General features: G+C 34.5%; 1 protein-coding gene and 1 long non-coding RNA gene across 8 annotated transcripts; both read left to right on the top strand.

The window, feature by feature from the left end:
• Positions 1–3,631: 3,631 nt before the first annotated feature.
• On the top strand, positions 3,632–4,546 carry LOC149989879 (uncharacterized). The gene is made up of 2 exons (XR_016502964.1): positions 3,632–3,751; positions 4,026–4,546. It is a non-coding gene; the product is annotated as an uncharacterized LOC149989879 (long non-coding RNA).
• Positions 4,547–15,284: 10,738 nt separating this feature from the next.
• LOC112291531 (uncharacterized) lies at positions 15,285–19,052 on the top strand. Of its 7 annotated transcripts, none has more exons than XM_024539090.3 (5): positions 15,285–15,799; positions 16,468–16,709; positions 17,444–17,641; positions 17,783–18,258; positions 18,367–19,052. In XM_024539090.3, exons 2-5 carry the CDS (start codon positions 16,559–16,561, stop codon positions 18,664–18,666), a joined length of 1,125 nt encoding a protein of 374 aa, XP_024394858.1. In that variant the 5' UTR covers positions 15,285–15,799; positions 16,468–16,558; the 3' UTR covers positions 18,667–19,052. The 7 variants fall into 7 exon arrangements, with proteins under 7 accessions (XP_024394858.1, XP_090106601.1, XP_024394877.1 ...); XM_090250475.1 differs by having other exon boundaries at positions 15,495–15,799; positions 17,447–17,641; positions 17,786–18,258; positions 18,367–18,866; XM_024539109.2 differs by having other exon boundaries at positions 15,602–15,799; positions 17,786–18,258; positions 18,367–18,866.
• Positions 19,053–21,252: the final 2,200 nt, after the last annotated feature.

The raw sequence follows: 21,252 nt of genomic DNA, 5'->3' as shown, positions 1-21,252 counted from the left end.
TCTCTTTCTTTAGTATCGACCATGTTGTATGCTCCTTGTAGATCTATTTTTGTATGGATCTTTATTTGATGAGCTGGTCAAAAAGTCTTGAAATTAAAGGTAGGAAATACCTATTTTTAATGGTAATCTTGTTAAGTCCTCAATAGTCTACGCTCATCCATAGAGACCCATTTTTTTCTTTAAAAATAAGATAATAGTTCTTGCTAGAGATTTCAAATGGTATATGAAGTTTTTTACCAATTTTTCATTAATATATTCTTTTAGTGCAACCAACTCATTTTGTGACAAATTGTAGATTGATTTGAATGGTAGTTGAGCTCCTTCTTGTAGATCAATTGAACAATCATAGGATCAATGCTTTGGAAGAATATTTTTATTCTTTTCAAAAATATTTTAGAGATCTTGATATTGGCTACAAATATTATTTGATATCTTTCTACTATTAAAAATGAGTGTGGCATACATAGCAAAAGTTGGCCCTTCTTTGGCTACATGCATGAAAGCCTTTGCACCTATGAATAAGAGTTTGGATATATTAAGCTTATCTATTTCTACTTTATTATCTAAATTTTGGATTAAACTAGAAGAAAATTTGAGGTTATAAGAAAATCAATTTATTTAAAAATTATTATATTTTTAATTAAAATAATCCTATAATAATTAGATTGGAAGGAGATTTTATCACATTAAATATTATTATACTATTATGATCTTTAATTGCTACATCTAAAGGAATAATCTCATAAATAACATCTCCTAAAGATAAAAAATGACTCTCTATAACTTTTATATGTATGGATTTAGTTTTCTTAATTAAAAGCATTTCTTATTTCTTAATAAAGTCTTTGTCTATAAAAGAAACTAAGGCTCTTGAATTTAATAATACAAAGACTTTGTGATTTTTAGGTCTTAAACATTCAACTATTATAAAATAAGGTAAATGATCTGAGGAGAGAATAGGACCTTTATTAATTATTATATATGATTCAAGTTGCACAATTCCTATTGTAGTTGAAAAAACTTGTTTTCTAATACATTGTCTTCTTTAGTAATCATACTCCTCATTTTGTAATTGTATTCCTTCTTGGGCAATGTTGAGCAGTGCGCTTAGCTTCTCTATAATATAAGTATAAACCTTCTTGACAATGTCAAGTCTTTTCTTGCTTAATAAGAAGTTTAAAACATATTATATCAATTTACATTGATTTCGGCCTTGATAAATAAGTTTTTAAAAACTTAGAAGTTATTTTCATTACTTAACTTGTTCTCTCCAATTAAATCTTTGTTCTATAATCTCTTAAACTAAATATTCTATTTACTTAATTTTATTTATAAATAATCCATTGTCGCATGCAATGGCTTGATCAATAAATTATTCCAAAGATTTTGCTTTTGGCATTATCAATAACAAATCTTTAATGTTATCCTTCAATCCTTATTAAAATTGATTAATAAAAGCTTTATCATTCCAATCCACATTGCAAGCGAGGTTCTAGAATTTAGTAGAATATATGGTAGCTGATTGTGATCCTTATTGTAAAGATAAGAGCTTTATATCTATTAATCTTTTTAAATCACTTTCTCCAAATATAGTCATAAATATTTCTAAGAATAAATTCAAATCATAAACAAGTCATGAATTCTTTTCTATCAAAAGTACAAACTAAAAAAGTGCACTTCTACATAGAAGTGCATCTATGAACCCAACTTCAGTAAATCCATCAAGATATTAGAATAGATGCAACTTTAGATAAAACTTGACTTATTATAAAAATCCTCAAAATTTTGATCTTGTTCCACCAAACTTCTTAGATATACTAATCCTTATTCCTATTATATTTGTAGAAAAATAAAAAAAAACTTCTTAAATTTAGTTATAAGGTTGATTTACTTTCTTCTTTCAATGGTACAATTTCTTAACGCAGACTCTGAACTTCCATAGGCAGAGGATTAGTATTCCTATGATTGATGCTTGTGATTTATGAAATTTCTATTCTAAGAATATTGTCAAGTTTTTGAAGATCAATAATAGTTACAAATTTATTCTCACTTTTGCTAAGTATAGTATCCATGATTTTTTTTTTTTAAAACAAATTCAAAAATTCAAAAATCAAATTATAGGAAGATAATCCGCAACCTCTAATATCAAATAAAAATTTCCACAAAGAAGAATAATCTGCTTACTTTAAAAAATATATCAATGTTAGAAAACTAAATAGTTTGTTTAAAATTGGATAATCTATAACCTTCAAAATACAATAATAGGAATGAAATAATTCACTTACTTCTAAAATAAACAAGAATAGTGAGTTAGCACTTTTGTCAAACTGTCAAGGACATGAAGCTCAAAGAAAGAAATCCTTAATACATTCTTGTATCTTTCAAAAGAACTAGAAAGTCATTCAAAGTTGATATAGTATTAAATTAGAATGGCTATTGTCAAAGACAAGTAGATTAGAAAGTCTTGAAATAAGACTAAAGATTAGATAAGCATTGACAATAGTGAAGAAGGCTTCATTCATGCCTCCATATATACTCTTAATTAAGAATTACATAGCAATGTCTTATAGAACCTCTAAAACAAGTTGACTTTGTAAAACATGTATCTTAACTTATAAGGCAATTTTTCTATATATATGCCACATAATTAGTTTCTTCCACAGGTTTTCTATATATATGCTACATAATTAGTTTCTTCCACAAGTAATATCTATAAAGCTTAATAACTTGTTGACCAAGTTTTTAACCTATCAATCAACTACAAACACATATAAAGTCAAAGCAATGTGTATGAAGCTTCTAAAAAACTATTCTAGAAAATAAATCTACTTTTATCTATTTTTACTTAATCATATAGGTAATTATTAGGATAAATATGTATGTCTAAGACAATAGATTATAATAGAGATGTCATCTTTCAAAACCTTAAATATATTTCTTATCTTCTTTAATTCCAAAAGCTAATATAGCCAATAGAAGTAATCTAAATTTTTAAACAAATATTCAAATTAATCTAATGCTATTGTCTAAGAAATTAGTAATTATGATACCTTCAAGATTGTAAGGAGCATCAATTCCACCCAACCTCCTAAGATTTAATAGATCTACCAATGAAGACCTAATAGCTCACATAAAAAGGTTTGTAGAAGTATTCATTATTAGTTTAGTGTGAGTCATTGAATTGACTCATTTGAATATTTACAATAAAAAAGACACTTATTATGATTTAAATTACAAGTTTTCTGAGTTAGTAGTAGAATTATTAGAAAAAAATAAAAAAAATAAATTACTAATAGTGGATATGTAGACTAGAGTAGAATTTATTAAGACGAATTTCTATGATAAATATGTTTTTTGTAGTTAATATTAGATGATGGCTCAATGGAACTAGCCCTCATTGTCAAAAGAAAAAAGAAACTTTAGTTATTAGCAGTATATATATATATATATATATATATATATAAAAGTGAGTGATTAGTTAGAAGCAAATCAAAAGAAGGAGAAGAATAAATAAATAAATAAAGAAGAAGAAAAGAATGATGACAAGGGGGAGAGGCTATAGCTGATCTGCCGCAGCCTCTCTGCCGATAGGGGTCCGGGCTGACCCGGATCCCATCTCTCTCTTGAGTTTTTTTTATTTCCTGTGCAAGTTCGGAGGTCGGAGCGCTCAAAAATTCTCCTGTCTAGGTTTATTGGCGCGAGGCATTTTGGGGTTCCGACGGGGTTCCGACTCTTAGAGAGTTCTCTTCCGGTATGTTTTTTTTCCTACAAGTGTGTAATTGCGCCGAAGAGCCACATTTTGTCACCTTTTTTCTTTTTTGTTCCTATTTTTTTGTGTGTGGAGGGAGCCCGTATTGCATGGTGCTGTGCCCTTCTTGCTTGCGGTAGGAAGGCAAAGCTGCTGGTTGGACTACTCGGTCGATGGACGACGTTGGAGAACAGACTGGAATCTTGGCAATGTTGTTTCGTTGCTGCATGGTTGCGGCTAATGGATTCCTGACAGCAGTCACATTGTTGATCGTAAGGTGCGGCGCTGCTAGTCGTGCAGCGGTTGAACTGATTGAACGCATCTGCACCTTCTGAATTTTCTTCCCTCTGCATCTGCGCCTTATGGATTCCCTTTCCCGTGCATCTACAATAAAAGCTGTTGTGCGACACTACAAGCGCATCGCATGGAGGGTTGTAGTGGCGGCTAGATGGTCGACTGAGCGTGTGGGAGCGCATCCCGTGGACTAGGAGCTTGTCTTCAATGGCTATTCATCGGGTGGTTGTAGGCAACATTATCAGCAACGTGTTGATTGTGTTGTTTTTTGGTGGAGCTCAAAGCAGCGGCGGCCACTCTACCTTTTGGCTGGTATTCCTCAACGTGTGAATCTCACGGTGGAGGGAATTTATCGGCATCAGTGGAAGCGTGGAATGAGCAGGACGTCGTCTACCTCTGCTTTGCAATTCTTATTTAATCTTTGCTGAGCGATTGAAGCATCCCTTGTTGACCATTCCTTGCTCCTTGCTTCCTTCAAGCGGACCGTCAACGCGGCTTTGGTTTGTACATCTGGCTATGTAGCCGCTCAAGTTGTCCTCTTGTTCTTTTTTGTTGCATTGTTTTGCAAGCTACAAGTGTTGTGGCTTGTTCGTCGTTTTTTTGGTGTTCGGTGCTAGTGATGTGGACGTTGCTTCGGCGCGAATTCAATTCTGCGGCAATACGGGGTGGTCAACCACTCTTGGTGTGGCTATCAATTTCTTTTTTCTACGTAGGATGCGACACTGCAAGCCAATATCACCTTCAACTTGGTGCAGTCAAAGCTTAGTACTATCCTTGTAGAATCAGCATGGCAACAAGTGAAGAACAAGGCATTACTATTCCATGTCAATTGATCGATAGTTGATGTAGCCAAAACATTGCACCCCACGCCAATTGCAATGTTCTTTGTGAGGTGGATGGTGTGCCCAACAAGACGATCAAAGCTACGACGAAGCAGACTTAGTAGATAAGAGAATACTTCCCAACGCCCAGTCTGAGATCCATGATGTCTTCCACTTGATGCACTCTGCTGACAACGTGAATCTGCTTTGATTACAGTGTTGACAGACGAAGTACAACAACATGATGAACCGAGACATACAACTCTTGTTCAGGGCTTTGCTCACTTAATATCGGCTGCCTTTATAGATCTCTGAACTACAATGCTTGCTAACTTGACGAATCTACTAGGCAGCGAGTGTCGATATATTGTAGTAGCTTCACTACCTCAACGACAAATTCAAGGTCTTGGAATTACATGCCCAGCGATACATACATCCGGGGTAGAGAGTTCGGCCTGTAAGAGGAGCTGACTAGGAAGGTAAAGTCGAAGGGAGCATTGGGAGCAACACCGATTTTAAAGTGGAGGTTTTCATGAATTCACCCTCCAGTAAGAGTGAGACTTTCGGATGAGATACAATTAATTTAGGATTTGATAGAATTAGGTTAGTTTGGATGAATAATTGAAGTTGAATGAACGAAAAATGGATGAAAAGTATTTAGATGAATTTTCATACTTAGATGAAATATTATATTTAGATGAATTTTTGTCAATAGATGAATTTTAGTTAACCAAAAATTAATACAAGATAATGAATAAAATAATTTTTTTTAAAAAATCTTATTAAATAAAAAAAATTATAGAAATTATCAAGTGACTTGTTATTTGTAAGTCTTAGTTGATAATAGAGTTTTGGCTTCATTGATTGGATTATTTGAGAAGAATTAAGAGTGATTTGATTAGAACTTAATTAATAGCTATAACTTCTAAAATTTACATTGTTAATTCATTCATTGTGAATTAGAATAAACTTCATATATATGGAGGTTTATTTTAGCTCACATTTACTAAGCAACCATGGATACTACCTTTTATGGTTTTTGACAATCTTGACAAATTTTGCATGTCTATAGTACATATATCATATAAAGGAGTTATTTATTGCCCAGGAATAATTTGTAGCAACTTTTCTTTTTTAATTTAGACATGTAATTGGCCAACAACAAGTCTTTTCAACCTTAACTAATATTAGATAAGATCTCTTAAGATATATTATTTCTTATACAAGATAATTTTATGTAATATGCATCTATTACATTGATAATCTTTTAGATGAAAATACCACAAAAGACTATTTTATCTAAGGTTTTGTTATACCTTCTATAATTTAAAATATGCTAAATAAGTGATTGAAGAATTTAAAAAGAGTCATTTAAGTTGCCTTAAAGGTAGAGGTTATTGGTAATAAATAAATGAAATAAAATTTAAATTTAAGTATATATATATATATATATATATATATATATATATATATATATATATATATATATATATATAATTCTTAAAAGGAAAAACAAATCAATATTTGTTGTTATACCTTTGCAACATCAACATACTAAATTCCATCAATATTTGGCTTTAAGCTATTCATATTCTTTTATTTTTTTATTGACAATTAACAATATAATATCTTTAGTTATATAAGATTAATAAAATCAATTTCAAAATAATATCTTTAACGATATTAAATTGAAGAATTTAAAAGTAAAATAAGTCTTCCTAATGATGTGTTCAAAAAAAAGATTATAAATTATAAAGGCAATTATTGAACAAATAACTTACTTCATTAAAAATAAAACTTAAACTATAAAGCCTCAATATCATAAATTAGAAATTCATATTTTATGATTGTTTAAAATAAACCACACAATATAATTTTTTCCATAATTTCTACAATAATCACCTATGGAAAAAAAACCAATTTCAACCCTAAAAACTTCTTCATCAACTAAGTCAAGTAAATTCTAGTTTTTCTTCAAACTAAAGAAATAATATTATATCTTGTCCTACTTGCAAAAAGCCACATTAAATAGATGAATGTTGAGTTGAAAATAAAATTAATTTTTTCCATTATAGAAGATTTCATCCTTTAAATTATTTTAAAAGATCCAACTAGATTATTCCTTCAATTTCTTTTTCAAAGGACTATAGCAATTAAGTTGAAAAGAATATATAAGAAGTTAGATTTTTAGATCTTATTCTTACAAACAATCTATCAAACTTATATTATGACCATTCAAGCAATAGTCAAAATAATCACTCTTCAATTATAGCTCAAATCAATACAAAAAAAAATCAAATTCAAATTCAAATTCAAAAAAATTCAACAATCTTCCACATATAACCAAAAGCAAGACTATTAGCCAAAAACTTTTCAAGATGTTAGATACACAATAGCTCTACATGATCTATTTTCTACATCAAATTTACCACCTCTTTAATTAAAATTACTACAACTAGATTCCAAAAAGTTCTCCCAAAATAATATATATTTATTTTTTTGTCTATATATGAAAATAAAAGTACCAAAAGATGAATGGATTTAATACAATTTGAAGAAGATAAAATATTTATAGATACTTTAAAAGGATTATTTAAATTTATTTAATTGACAAAAAATATTCATAAAATAATTAAAGAATTAGAAGAAAAATGATAATTTTTTTAAATTAAACTTTAAAAAAAATAATATATATTTGTAGGAAAAAAAAGACTTAAGAATTTTAGTATTTTTTTGAAATAACTAATAGCAAATATAACCTTTAATGAGGATAAATTTTTTCCTCAATCCAAATTACAAGATGGCCTCAATTAAGAATTACTTGTAATTGGTGGTATGGAGCAAAAGATGCAATAGACAAGAATAAAAGAAAGAATAGTACAAAATAAGTGAAATAAGTGCAAACAAGCAATTACATATAAAAATAAATACTAAAAATATATATTTAGATAGATAATTTTATTATCTTCCTAATGACATTAGCAAAATATAAATCTAAATTACTATAAATAATTTATAAAATTTTAAAAATTAAAAATTAAAAAATTAAAAAATTAAATTAAAATATTTTATTCATAGGATAACTTACTTATAGATCAAAGATTTGAACCTCACCAAGGCTCACATATATTTTATTTAGATTGCCTAAAGAGGCCTTGAGGCATTAGTCTTATCTTCCTACCTATACCCAAGATACTACAATCCATATGAGACTTGTGCACCTCTTTTTTTACAAGGACTACACTAGCTATTGGTCCTTCTATTTACTACTAGTAGAACTCATATTTTTGCACTTTTTTTACTACACCATGGTATTTAAAAAATTTCAAATAGCTTTGAGACCTTTTAAGGCCTTTAAATCTTATTCCATTTTTTCATAATGGCTCCAAAGGTGGTAAAACTCAATTTTACAAAGGTCTTGAAATCTTCTCTATAAATACCTAAATAATTCTAAAATAAATTTTAATATTTTTATAATACTAAAATCTATTTAAATCTATATTTTATTATCTTAATAATTTTCTATTGTAATAAAAATAATTTAAATCTACTAAAAATCCTATTTTTTCTAAAATAAATTAAAAAAATATGAAATTTTCTTTCATATTTCTTCTAAATACTAAGTAATAATTGATAGGATTTTATAAGTAATATATATAAATAGGAGGCCAATGAAGACATTGGTCTCAATAACTAATCTTTATTACTTAATAATAAGTAATAATACTAAATTAACTAAGATAATTGCCTCCAAGACTTACTTAGATTCCATCTAATAATTTTTCTTCAAAAAAAAATTTTGTAACTTATAAACACTTCTAAATTCTAATAGATAATTAAATAGCCAAAAAAACTTTGTAGTCTTAATATTTGTATATGTAAAGGATTAAAAAAAAAAAAAAAAAAAAAAAAAAAAATCCACTAATTAAAATACATTGATAGAGCTCACATCTTCACTCTTGCCAAACCTTATGATTTATGGCAAGTTATTTGTAGAGCTAAAGCCAACGTTTTTTTTGTAATTAATTCAAATAATACCAACTATTAAAAAAGATCTCAAAAAAAGAGTTTAATATATATATTTATATAAAATAATACATATTTTTTGTAATTTAGTAATTTATTGATGTATAAAATATAGTAAAAAATATTTTTTATTTTTTCATCAAAATTAATTCTTATCCAAAAATAAATGAAAAATAATTTAATATTATTTATTTATATATATATATATATTACATATATATGCAAAAAATTATATATATATATATATATATATATAGGTTTTTTCTAATTTTGATAATATATATATATATATATATATATATATATATATATTACTTGAGAAAAATATCCTAGTACGTAAATATAAAATTATGTAATAAAAGATTAGTAAGAGACAAGAATACTAAGACTTTTTTAAAATATTAAAATTTATACTTATTGAAATTAGTTGTTTTTAAAGTATAGTATGTTTGATCAAAAAGCACATGTTGTTTGTAAATTCTTAGAAAAATTACTATAAATTTTGATATATGTATTTATTTATATCAAAAATTATTACATTAATAAATAGTTTATTGACTAAAAATATTATTGAGATGTTAATTATAAAATGATAATTGATTATATCTCATATCAATACATAAAATTTACTTATAATAATTTATTAATGTTTTTAAACAAACAAAAATAAATTCAAAATTCAAAATTCAAAATATTCATAAAATAAATTTTTATTTAGTTAATTTTAGTTAACAATTATTTCAAAATAACACATTATTATACAATAGAATAAATTAGAATAATGATTGTGCACATTGATATTAAAGAATTTTTTATGATTTCTAATTTTGAAAAGATATGTAAGTTTAATTTAAATATTCATCTATAAGATGAATTTATCAAATGTTTTTCTTGTTTGAAAAATAAATAAATTGTCATTATTTTTTTATAATATTCTTAAGTGTCTTAAATTTTTTGAGAGAATATTTTGTGACTTTATAAAAGCTCTCTTGTCTTCAACAAATTTACATTGTCTTTTAGAAGCTTTACTATAATTTCAAATTTTCAAAATTATTTTAAAAGTGTCTAATAGTTTTTTAAAAAAATTAAAATTAATAATGTCAACTTTGAAAGCATCTTGTAATATTTTGCAACCTTATATAAAGATTCTACATAGCTTAGTTTTGCTAGTATATAGGATTATAAAGAGAACCGGATTTTTAACCATTATTATTTAGGATCTTTTATTGATCTGATGTATTTAGTATTTGTAACATGTACGGGATTTTAATAATAAATTCCTTTGTTTTAATTACTTTTAAATTATAATATTGTGTTTTTCTTCTTTTTATATCCCACTTTTGTTTTTTTGAAACCTTCTAAGTTTTGTTTATAGATATAAACTATTTGTTTGGAAGTTTGCTGGACAACCAACATGACTCTGATGGCTCCAAGTTTTACCATCAATGGTTTTTGTTGTGCAAAAACCAACATAAATTCAAGCTAAAATGTTAACAATAGCTTTTTTTTCAATTTTCTTTGCATGTTTTAACTGATTCTGTGTTATTTACAAATCTAGTGGCCAAAAATTCCTTACAATAAACCATGAACCCGAAACCTTGGTGTAGATGCATACTTCTTGTGACAAAACTTATTCAAATCTTGAGGTTTGATTTTCAATCAGATACATTTTATTTCTTGTTGATACACGAGCTATTGAATTTTAAGAACATTTTCAATCAAATAACATATAAATGATTATTTGGAATGTTAAGGAAGCATAATTTATCCATGAAAGCATATTAGACAAATACATCATTGCAGACAGTGACATCAAAAGGTAGGACTTAATACAATACTTGGTTTGTAATATGACAATGTCACTACAATAGTTCACTCCCTGTACACCAAATATAGAAGAAACATCTTTCTCCCTATTCTGTACATAGTTTTTATTAGTTGGATTCAAGTGTGAAACACATCCTCACAAGAAGAGCATACAATACAATTCCAAGTCAAATCTCACACACCAATTCCAATCCACTGTAATCAAATCGTGAAAAAGGATTGTGTTAAACATAAAACACAATATATATATATATATATATATATATATATGTGATACTCTCTTTCGTAACTTCAATATTCCACCCTACAAAATTCCAGAAAATGGAGACATAAAAAGATTATTATTCATGGAATCTCTCATTCTAAATAATAACCAACTTTACAGCAGAGTAGGAACTACGATGAGGGAGAGAGAGAGCTAGAGAGAGGGGAACCCAGGGGGCGAGGGGATATGTCCCCACTGGCACAGAGGGAGGATCCTCTATGGGCGCGCTGGCACGTGAGGACAGCATTGGCTAGCTGCTCTCCAATGGCACGGCCCAGAATCGCCAGCCTGGCGGGGTCCTATCAGACTCGTCACGTGAAGCGTTGCAGAAGCTGCGGATTACTTCCGACCAGTGTCCTGTCTCCTTTCTGCGCAGCAGCTCCTTCCACGTGGCACTCCCTCCGCCATCTACTCTGGGTCACCTTCCCGCCATATTATGGATGAGGTGTGGATGGATGAAGCAAGTAAAATGTCTACATGAATTTAATTATTCTTATATATATATATATATATATATACGTACATACATATATTTTTTTCAATTAATTATACAAGAATTAAATTATATTAAAATTTCAAAACATTGAGAGCCTCATTGGCCTACTTGATGATATTTTCAGCTTTTTTTTTTTATTCTAGTAAGCTATTATATATTTATACATTTTTTATTCTATAAAAATCTTAAAAAAACGTGTTTAAATTAAAATCCATGATGCTTTCATACAACAAAGTATGTAATTTATTTGACAATTGATGTGAGCTATGAGTTCTTTTTAAATTTACAAGGTATTAGAATATTGTTTAGGATTTATAAGATGTCATAGAAATATTAAAAGTATTATACCTTTTATATGGATTTCATAAAGAATCTAAAATAATGTAAATAAGATAATAAGATGTGATTGCTACTATAAATTTATAGTTAATTGCTTCTAAATAACTATAAAATAAGAGAAAATTGTTGCATGTATAAAAAGGAATAATATTTTTTAAAAAAAAACTATAAATAGTTGTGGACTATGATAGTTTAATGTCCTCAGACAATGCAACTATGCTTAGCAACAAAGAATAATCAAAAACGTTCTAAACAAGCAACATCTTTCTTCTCTCGTGTAATATGACATTCTCCAAAAAAACCCTCTCAACAACCTACACACTTTCAACACCACTATTGAGTAAAATATACACAATTTATAAAGTTGTCCAATAATGCAGTGTCTTTTTTTCCTTTTTTTTTTTTTCTCCACAAAACCTATAAAAATATATATATATATATATATATATATGTAAAGAAGAAGTAGAAGAAGAAGGAATACATGAAAGAATCCCGCATGTGCATATCGAGAATTATGTGAGGAAGAAGACCATCTTGCTTCCATGCATGCATACGGGCATTCTTCATTGTGAATAGCAATGCATTACAGTGTTGCCAATCCTTCTTCACATTTTCTTCAAGCCCCTTCCAATTCCTTCAGTGCGGTGCATTTTGTTCCTGGGATCATCGCATTCTGCGGACACTTGAAGGTGGGCTGGCCAAACATCCTGATGCGGGCGATGTGATCGGGCACATGCCGGAGCGATTGTTCGATGCTGTGCAGGGAGTTGAATTTGGTTAGGATTTCGCAACCTGTGTACCACGCCAGTAATTGGTTAGAGCTGATATCTTCGGGGAACAATTGGTTCGGCTACTGTGGTGCCCTCGACACTGAGCTGTCCGAATTGCTCCTTTTTAACTAATGCCTTTCGACGCTGTTGGATTCTCCCAAATTGATGCTGGGGTTGATATCTTTAAAACCAAATCGACAGAACACGAGTTTGCCGCTCGCAATCTACGGCGTCGAGCCAGCACGGGATGTTCACTGCACTTGGAGGCAAGCTGCAGCGATGGGCCAACGGCACGGTCACAGAGCTGTCCGCGGTGACAGAGATTTTCGTTCTCAAGGAGTGACCACGGTCGAAGGGACCACCGTGGTCAAGGTCACGGGGCAATAGCAATTCAATAGTTGGCTCCAAACTTTTTCTTAGTTCACTTTTGATATTTTGGCTATTATTCTTTTTCGCTTTCATGAAGAGGAGAATCGATTGAAACTCATCTAAAACTTATTTTTGGGTCGCCTATTTCTTCAAGCATTTGATTTACGATGAGAAATTTGGAAACAAAAGCAGTCTCATATAAATAGTTTTGATATTTGAAGGTATTATAATTTTTAAGTTCTTTGTGTATTATTATTATTATTTTACACTTTTGATTCTGTGCTGTGATAGTGAACTAGTTACCAAGATCACTGATCCAGCTGATGGTCCATTAAAAGGAATTTGGTGACATAAGCTCCATGTTTTGACTTTACTAAAATGACATATCATGTACTGGTTTAATTCTGGTGGGTAAATCAGCAATAAATTGGTGTTTCTTTATTGAAATCTAGTACAAACCATTGATTGTGATAGTTAGGAATACTGTATATAAGTCAAACAAGACATATTGGTTGCTTCAATTGGAATTGCACTACCTAAAAGCATTTGTCCTTAGAATGTAAAATCTCATACAGGATTATTATTGGAATGATTTGGGGCACTTGGTTTTTTATTTTTTTGATTTTAATCTACGTATTATTTTACCTAGTGATATTGGTATTCTTATGTCGAATTCTTATACCTTTACGTAATGAATTATATTTTCATGGTTTACATAAATATTTTTATACATCTATATATATTATTCATTTACTTCAAGAAAAAGATAGATTAGAATATGCCTTAGTAATCTTATCATGTGTTCATGGTTCAAAATGCACATCAACGACAAATTTAAGTAACAAGTAATCAAAGTACATGAACATGAATGATAAGTATTAATACATTCAGCATTATTCTTAAAGTCAGACTCAGTGGTAACTTTAAATTTTTATATTGTAAAATGTGTTATCATTCGTAATTTTTTTTTCACATGAAAAATTCGGTTTGATTGAAAACCAACCTTTTCTATTTTTATTTCTATATTCAACCTATATATACATTATTGTTCTAGAAAAGAATTGAAAAAACGCTGAATATATAGCAATATTTATAGTACGAAGCACTGTTTCCTTCCACGTATTCACGAACATGGAGGACTCAATCATCAATCTTAGTTACTAATTTTTTGATAGGAATAAACAACTTAACATGTACGTGGGTTATATATTAATTATTAAGTGGACATGTAGTGCTGCCAAACTTGCTGATGCAATTCTACACAAAGTAATGTATCACAATGCAATCCTGCAGATTCGAGACGACCTGAGAGTTGTTGAGGAATAACCTGCAGACAGGTTTAAATGCATCTTAGGCCGGATTAAATGGAGGCACCCACATTGCAGTTTCGGTTGCTGCAGTGTCTGGGTGCAGTGGATTGTACAGAAAACGAATGTTGGGTAAACCTTGATGGCCCAACAATGGATGTGGAAAGGAGGAGGAGGAAGATGAGGAGCAGCAGAAAGCAAGCTGAGCAAAGCAAATCAAGGGCAGAGGAGGTGGAGCAATACTGCTGCTTTGGTCTTGTGAACCCAGTGGTGCGTTGCATCCTTGTCATAACCGCAGAGCAGTGATGGGTCCCAGCCAGAAGTCCAGCACACCAGTCTCTGTGTGCAGCTGCGAAGTGTTAATGCTGCTCCGGAAGCCACCGCAGCCACGGCCCGGGGAATCTTCAAATCAGCCCCAAATTACAAAGCCAAACTAACCCTAAATGAGAGGAGGGCAGCAGAGGAAGCCTATCTTAGACATAACCGTGACAGTGGGCTTGTGACTGGAAGCGAGGCGAGAGCATGTGGGGATCCAGAAATCTCTCTCGACGGCATCTGAGCATAGCCGCTGGAATTCCGCTAACTCCTCAGAGATGGAATCAATGATTGCAAAAGTTTTAGGGCAGCTGCCCGCTGTTCCCGACACCAGAGCGTTTCAAACAATCTCCCAACCTAAACGGATGAACGATGTCGGGCAAGGTGCGAAGTTGCCGACGAACAGGCCCTCACAGCGCGTGAAGCATAGCTGTTAGGAAGCTCCAGATGGATTGAATAAGGATGCGAGGCCGTAATCCATCGACACATCCATCCATTCATCAATGGATGCATCGAGGAGCGCTTCCTTTCAGGCAACGCAAAGGTGGGGGCACCCAGAGAGAGCAAAACAAGGGTGTGAGAGACGATCGTGGACCAGAATAGAAAGCGACCACAACACTTAAACGCCGGGCCACTCCCACCCACCCCACGAACACAACTGTAATACACTCCTCGCGATCAGTTAAAACTCTTATTTTAAATTCCCAAATTTGCGAGTGTACGCCCCGTCCCGCACTTGTAAACTCTGGCGGGGGTTTTGAGTTTCACAGCCCGTGTACCGCCCCCCAGAGAGCAAGAGTGAAAAATATTGCAGCCATGGCGCTTTACTCTTGCTGAGGTGGAGTACCGTGACAGTTTTGTCCACACCCCCTTTTGGTTGTGCGTCTGCAAGCTCAATCGGGGTGTTGCCGTGAAAGGGGTGGAGTTACCGGAAGCGCGGGCGAAGGGAAGGAGGGACAGGGGTAATGGAGACAGGGTGGTGGAGATGGGGTTTTCCCGGGCCTGACCGACGCAAAGGACGGACGTGCAGCCCGGCGGAGCGCCCCCGTAGCTCGCCGCTCCTGTAGCTGGCTGCTTGTTTTGACACTTCCCTTCTCTGGCATCACACCGTGTCTAGTGTTATTGCGGAATTGCCTGGATCCGTGGAGCTCGCGCGCCTCCACACCAGTATCAAACCTTCCCTGCGCGCTTCTCGCTTCCCGTTCCCATACTTAACCACCCGGTAGCTTACATTACACATCTAGAATCCTCTCCTGGTGCACGGCGTCTCAGGAGTCCTCCATCCCTCCTCTCTCTCTCTTCTGTCTCCTGCTCTTCTTCTTGCTTTTTCGAGTTCCCTTCTTCTCCTGTTCTTGTTTGTTATTTTCGCGTTGTGTTTTCTTTCTACATATAACTTTCATCTCCTGCTCATCACGGAGTAGTCTCAGTCACACAGGTTATACTTTCTGCACTGTGCTGCACTCCCTGTTCCTTGCATTCGGGGAAGATCTTTTTTTCATGCATGAATGTCTCCTCTGTATTTTGCGAACAACAACAAGTTTGTCTTCTCTTCCAGCTGAAGAGGACCGAAAACGGAGTTGTAGTTGGTCTCGTAGTGAAGTCTTTGTTGAGGAAATTCCTCGTTTTTATTCTAGAATCTTATTCGGTGCGTGAATGTTTCCAGGCGAAGTGTCTACGGACCTTCACATTTTATCAGATTTTGACAGGCATTTTTATCGCCTGCGTTGGATCGTCAGAGAGTATGCTATGTTTCTACAGTTTTAAACTACCTTCCAGACGCTGTAGTCGGTGGTGATAATGCTGTAGTTGTGCAGACCATGTTTTGGCTTCATTACTACAAGAGGGAAAACCTGGATCGGGACCTCTAACATTGTTGTTGATACCTTTCAGGCAGTCATATTTGCTTGATCTTTCCTGTTCTCAAGCTCGTTTCTCTTTGAAGAGTGCTAGTGCGAGTTCTGTACTTCTCGGTAATTAAGAGATGGCCGAATCCACTGCCAAGATCGCCGACGTCGCCCCCGAGGTTGAGAAAGTAGAGGCAGTGCCTTCAGTAGCCCCGGAGGCTGCACCGGCATCACCTCCTAAGTCTGAAGAGCTCACGACTGAGAAACCAGCGGTCGATGAACCAGCGAGTACGTTCTACAGCCTTCTTGCGTTTAACATCATCATTTTTTGTGAAGTTTCGAAAATCTATGTTGTTTTGGGTGAGGAGAGCCGGGTTTTCGTTCTAGCAGAAATGAGAGACTCCCTTCACCTTGATTATATCGAACAACATTATCATCCCAAATATTGAAATATGGGCTTTAAAACTTAAGATACAATTTGCTTCAATAGTATACAACTTACTAAATGCCTTCGAAGGTACAAAGTCTTCTTAAGCACCTTCCTCTTTCTCTACTTTTAAGGCTCCGAAATCTCCTTTCACGAGCAGTACCAAGATTGGGTTTTGTTTCCTTAGCTCACATAGTCCCATCAGATGGCCTCTTCTTGCACTCTTGTTCATTATCCCAGACCACTGAAGTCCCGCATAGCCATGATCCGGATGCCAGGCCATTTTAGGCTTTCACATACACTAAGTGTGAAAGGAGTCGTTGCATTAAGACTCTCAGATTCGTTTTAATGGACGCCTGGGATGACTTTTAGAATGATTGCAGTAGCTACTGAATCTGTTGTTACAAGTTCATGCCAGCGGCTTTAGAAATCATTTTAATACCAAGTTTCTTCGTCAAAACTACCAATGTTGGTATCGATTGTAATGGTTTTGAATACATCTCTTTATGCTACCTGAGGTTTTCTTTTGACGTCCTAAGGAACCTTTTCATAAATTCCAATCTTTTTAACAATGGTTATCATGATTATTCTCCAGCAGCCGAAGCCGAGAAACCTTCGGCACCAGAAGCTGCCGAGGCTTCTCAAGAGACTGTGGTCGAAGCTCCTGCCCCTGCTGTTGAGACCTCTGCTCCTCCAGCGGAATGTTCTGTCCCCGCAACTGAGGAATCTAAGGATGTGAAGGTCGAGGCTGTCGAGATTCCTGTGGATATTAAGGAGGATGTCGCCCCTGCTGGTAAAGTTCTTCTCTTGATTAGCGGAATTAGGAAGGTTGGCGTTGTTAGTACTTTGAGTCTGGTCATTATAATAGAGTTTAACTATTTCCGCAGTGCCTGTTGGTCTAAAATAAATCGGTTTTTTGTGTCAATGCGATAAGCAGTGGAGATGAAAGCCACAGATGCTCCTGCCCCAACAAAATCGGACCATCCTTCTTTATTTCAGAAGTTTAAGAAGACCTTCGAGTTTCCAAAGATCAGCAAGAACAAGGAGTCTCCTTCGAAAGAGGCTCCATCGAAGGAAGCTCCGAAGGAGGCTCCTAAGGAGGAAGTAGCTGAAACCGCCGAACCGTCCCCTGCAGTTCAGGCCTCTCCCGCGTCAGAGACCACCCCACCTGCTGCCACAACCGAGAGCAAGCCCTCCACTGGTGAGAAGCTCCAAGAGAAGGTAAGCGAAGGCAAGAACTTTTTCAATAAGTTAGTGAAGAAGTCATTCTTCACAAAGAGCCACTCCTTCAGTGGAGCTATTCCTGAAACGAAGCAGGGTACTACGCCAGCTGCAGCAGCTCCCTCAGCTATTGTGGAGGCGGCGAAGGAAGCCGAGAGTGTGCCCGTCTCGACTCCTCCTGAGACAGAGGTGAGAAATCAGATTTTCAAGGCAGTTACTTTTGTGGGTTAATTTCAGTCAGTGTTAGTTCACTGACTGTAATCGGAGTTCCTAATTGTGAACATTTGTGAAACGCAGACCACAGCACCCGCCGTAGCTGAGCCTGTTGCTGAGACAACCACACCACCAGCTGTAGCAGAAGCCACACCTGCTGCTGAGGCACCGGCAGTAGTGGCTGACGAGGCAACTCCTGCAACGGAAGAGACCCAAGTAGCCCCTTCTGAGGGTGTGGAGGAGAAGGCTGTGGTAAAGGAGGACAAACCTAAGAACAAGTTCTTTCAAAAAATTGTTAGGAGGCTTCTACCGAAGAACTCCGCACACAGTACTCTTCAGCCAGCTGCCCCAGCTGCTGCTCCAGTTGTCGCTGCCAGTGCCTAAAGAAATTTGGTGTAAAACTCTTCTGGGATAGATAGTGTAGCATAGGGGTTTCCTGATTAAATTTTTCATAATATGTGTTCGGCATCCACATGGAATGCGCCTTGTACGTGGATGCTTTTATGTCGTTACCATAAAAGAGGCCAACCCGTCTATGAAATAGACAATAGCCCAGTTCGCCTACATTGGGCACCTGACACTAATTAGTTCTACATCTACCATTGACGCGTGTGGTTTCCGTTGATATCTGCACGGCCTGTTTCACCCATTGGTGCGTACTTAAGGTGTCCTGTGAACATTCAGAATCCTCTAGGATCCTGTGTAAATTCTTCTGCATGCTATTTTTTTTCGGGGTAACAGGTTCTGCTTTAAGCATATCCTCCACGATATCTCATTTGTCCTGAGTTTTGAGTATTCCCCCATGGATTTGGGACAAGTGCGATGCACGAGGACCTCCTCACTGCTAATAAAAACTTAACAGTTCTCACGCGCTCATATGTAAGTTGCAGAATCTGAACATGAAACATGATCAAACTAAGGATGTTAAAGAAAGAATTTAAAGGCACATACATCCTCTCCCATCCTAATTAACATAGTAACAGAATCGGCGACTGAGCGTCAGCAGATACATATGTTGCTGCAGTGCCAATCTTAGCAATCGATTTGCACTTCGTGCGAACAGATATCTAGTTAGGGAACATGTCCCCTGGACACACAGAGAGTCTGCAGGCTTGGATTTACTTGACCCTAACTAGATCGAATGCGTGTGTGTGAATTCTTGTTTAACGTGTGTTAGATATGACTAGAGCAATGCACACCGCACTTACTGCTGGCCATAGCGTTTGCGGTTGTATGTAGCCGAGATGATGTCCCTTGTCCTGATGATTCTCCATCTAGATTTCTGTCAGCTTGTGTTGTTTCTTGTTGAGACCTCTACCAAAGAGTTGGTTAGTTGTGCTTCTCTGACTACATGTAGGATTCCTTGAAGTAGGGTGAAAGTTGTGGAAGTATCAGATTAAAGACCTGTACTTTGCACTTGTTGTATAAACCCGTGATGAACTGTAGTTGTGATTCTGATGCTGACGGAGCTTATTAAATTTGTTATAAAGGTGTAATTTTTCGTTACATGACCTTGCAATAAGAGACGAATGTTGGATTCGTGCAATAATCAATACTTTGGTTTTATTTATTTGTTTGGTTGGTCTTGCTGTGTTGTTATGAGCCGCAAATTCAGCTTCTCATTTTTTTCCACAATAGGAAACTTTGACGCCGGAGAATGCTCGTCATTTATTTACATACGGAGAATGGAATCGGTTAAATAAATGACGAGCATTCTCTCGGATCAAATTTTGTCACTCGTCATCCTTATTTCAGTCTTTCCAATCTATATGCAGTTGTGCGATGTTTCCTTGACTCCCCCTTCTCCACTTCGTTTTGCTGATGAGTGTATTCACGATAGGGAGGTTGCCTTCCTATTTTGTTCCCATGTTGTGCCGTAAAAATGTTAATTTAACTTAGTGGAAAATGTAACGGTAGCCTGCTCTACTCAAATGCAATGTCAGTATATTTCGAAGTCTCAACGGTACATCTCTGCAAATGATGGGTGTCAATCTTGACCAGCGACGCAAAAAAAAAAAATACATGCATAATGGATATAGACCTTTCCTTTGCTTAATGTTGCTTTGAGCTGATGTGAAATGGTTCCCTTTTTCTTCCTTTTTATTCGTTATTTATTTATTTACTTATTTCCGTGGTTCCGCTGGGAATGGTCCGAATCTTCTCCAGTAATGGCATACTTCTGATACAAGGCCGCTTGGGACTGAGGATCTCAGAAGGAAACGCGTGAATCCAAGGCATAGAAAAATTGAAAGAAGAAGAACAAAGTTTTCTTATGCTTAAAGATTACCAAAAGAGCAGCAAACTTCCAAGCTTATCTAGCTGTTGTCCCCACTTGAAACGTTCACGCAAATACCCTTTTCAACGACTCCTTCCGAATTGCACAATCATGCTGGTAATTTGAGAAGGAGCCTTCTCAACAATAATATCTACTGCACACAAAAATTGGGTGTTTCGCATCCTCCGCACTCGACACTCCACGAAGATGCCCAGTAACTAATCTGTGTTGTACTATCGTTTTTTAAAAACTGCAGTACACAGAAGCAGTTCGGATGAGGCCATGGTGAGGCATCGAGAATCAATTAAATATATAAATAAACATGAGCAAGTATAAACAAGTCATTGCCAGTTGTGCACAGAAGAACACAACTGTGGTGGCATTGATGGGCACATCATTCTCCTTTGTGCGAATCCATTCATTCTCACGCGTTGTCTACGACGCAGCGAGCGTGACGCATTTTTTGCAACTGAACAACAACAACAACAACATGTGGCCCCTCCACAATCCAACCCTAATTCTCAAACGAGCACAAGCACACTTGAAAATATCAAAGGATGTGATGTTACCCAAACATTATAAAATAGTATTATTGAGTTTGGCAATTTGAATATTAGTTATGAAATTTCAACTAACCTTGATAGAGCTTACTCCAAGGATTTATTCCTACTGTATCAAAAACAAAGTAACATAAT

Source organism: Physcomitrium patens, chromosome 1, assembly GCF_059467195.1.
Source record: "Physcomitrium patens ecotype Gransden chromosome 1, ASM5946719v1, whole genome shotgun sequence".
Lineage (NCBI taxonomy): Eukaryota > Viridiplantae > Streptophyta > Bryopsida > Funariales > Funariaceae > Physcomitrium > Physcomitrium patens.
This window is presented reverse-complemented; position numbering and strand designations above follow the sequence as displayed.

What these genes read in the sequence shown, in the direction of transcription:
- LOC112291531 (XM_024539090.3), top strand. Translation starts at nt 16,559, where the DNA reads ATGGCCGAATCCACTGCCAAGATCGCCGACGTCGCCCCCGAGGTTGAG. An exon ending in AGCGGTCGATGAACCAGCGA is followed by an intron (nt 16,710 to 17,443) that starts GTACGTTCTACA and finishes ATTATTCTCCAG; the next exon opens with CAGCCGAAGCCGAGAAACCT. An exon ending in GGAGGATGTCGCCCCTGCTG is followed by an intron (nt 17,642 to 17,782) that starts GTAAAGTTCTTC and finishes CAATGCGATAAG; the next exon opens with CAGTGGAGATGAAAGCCACA.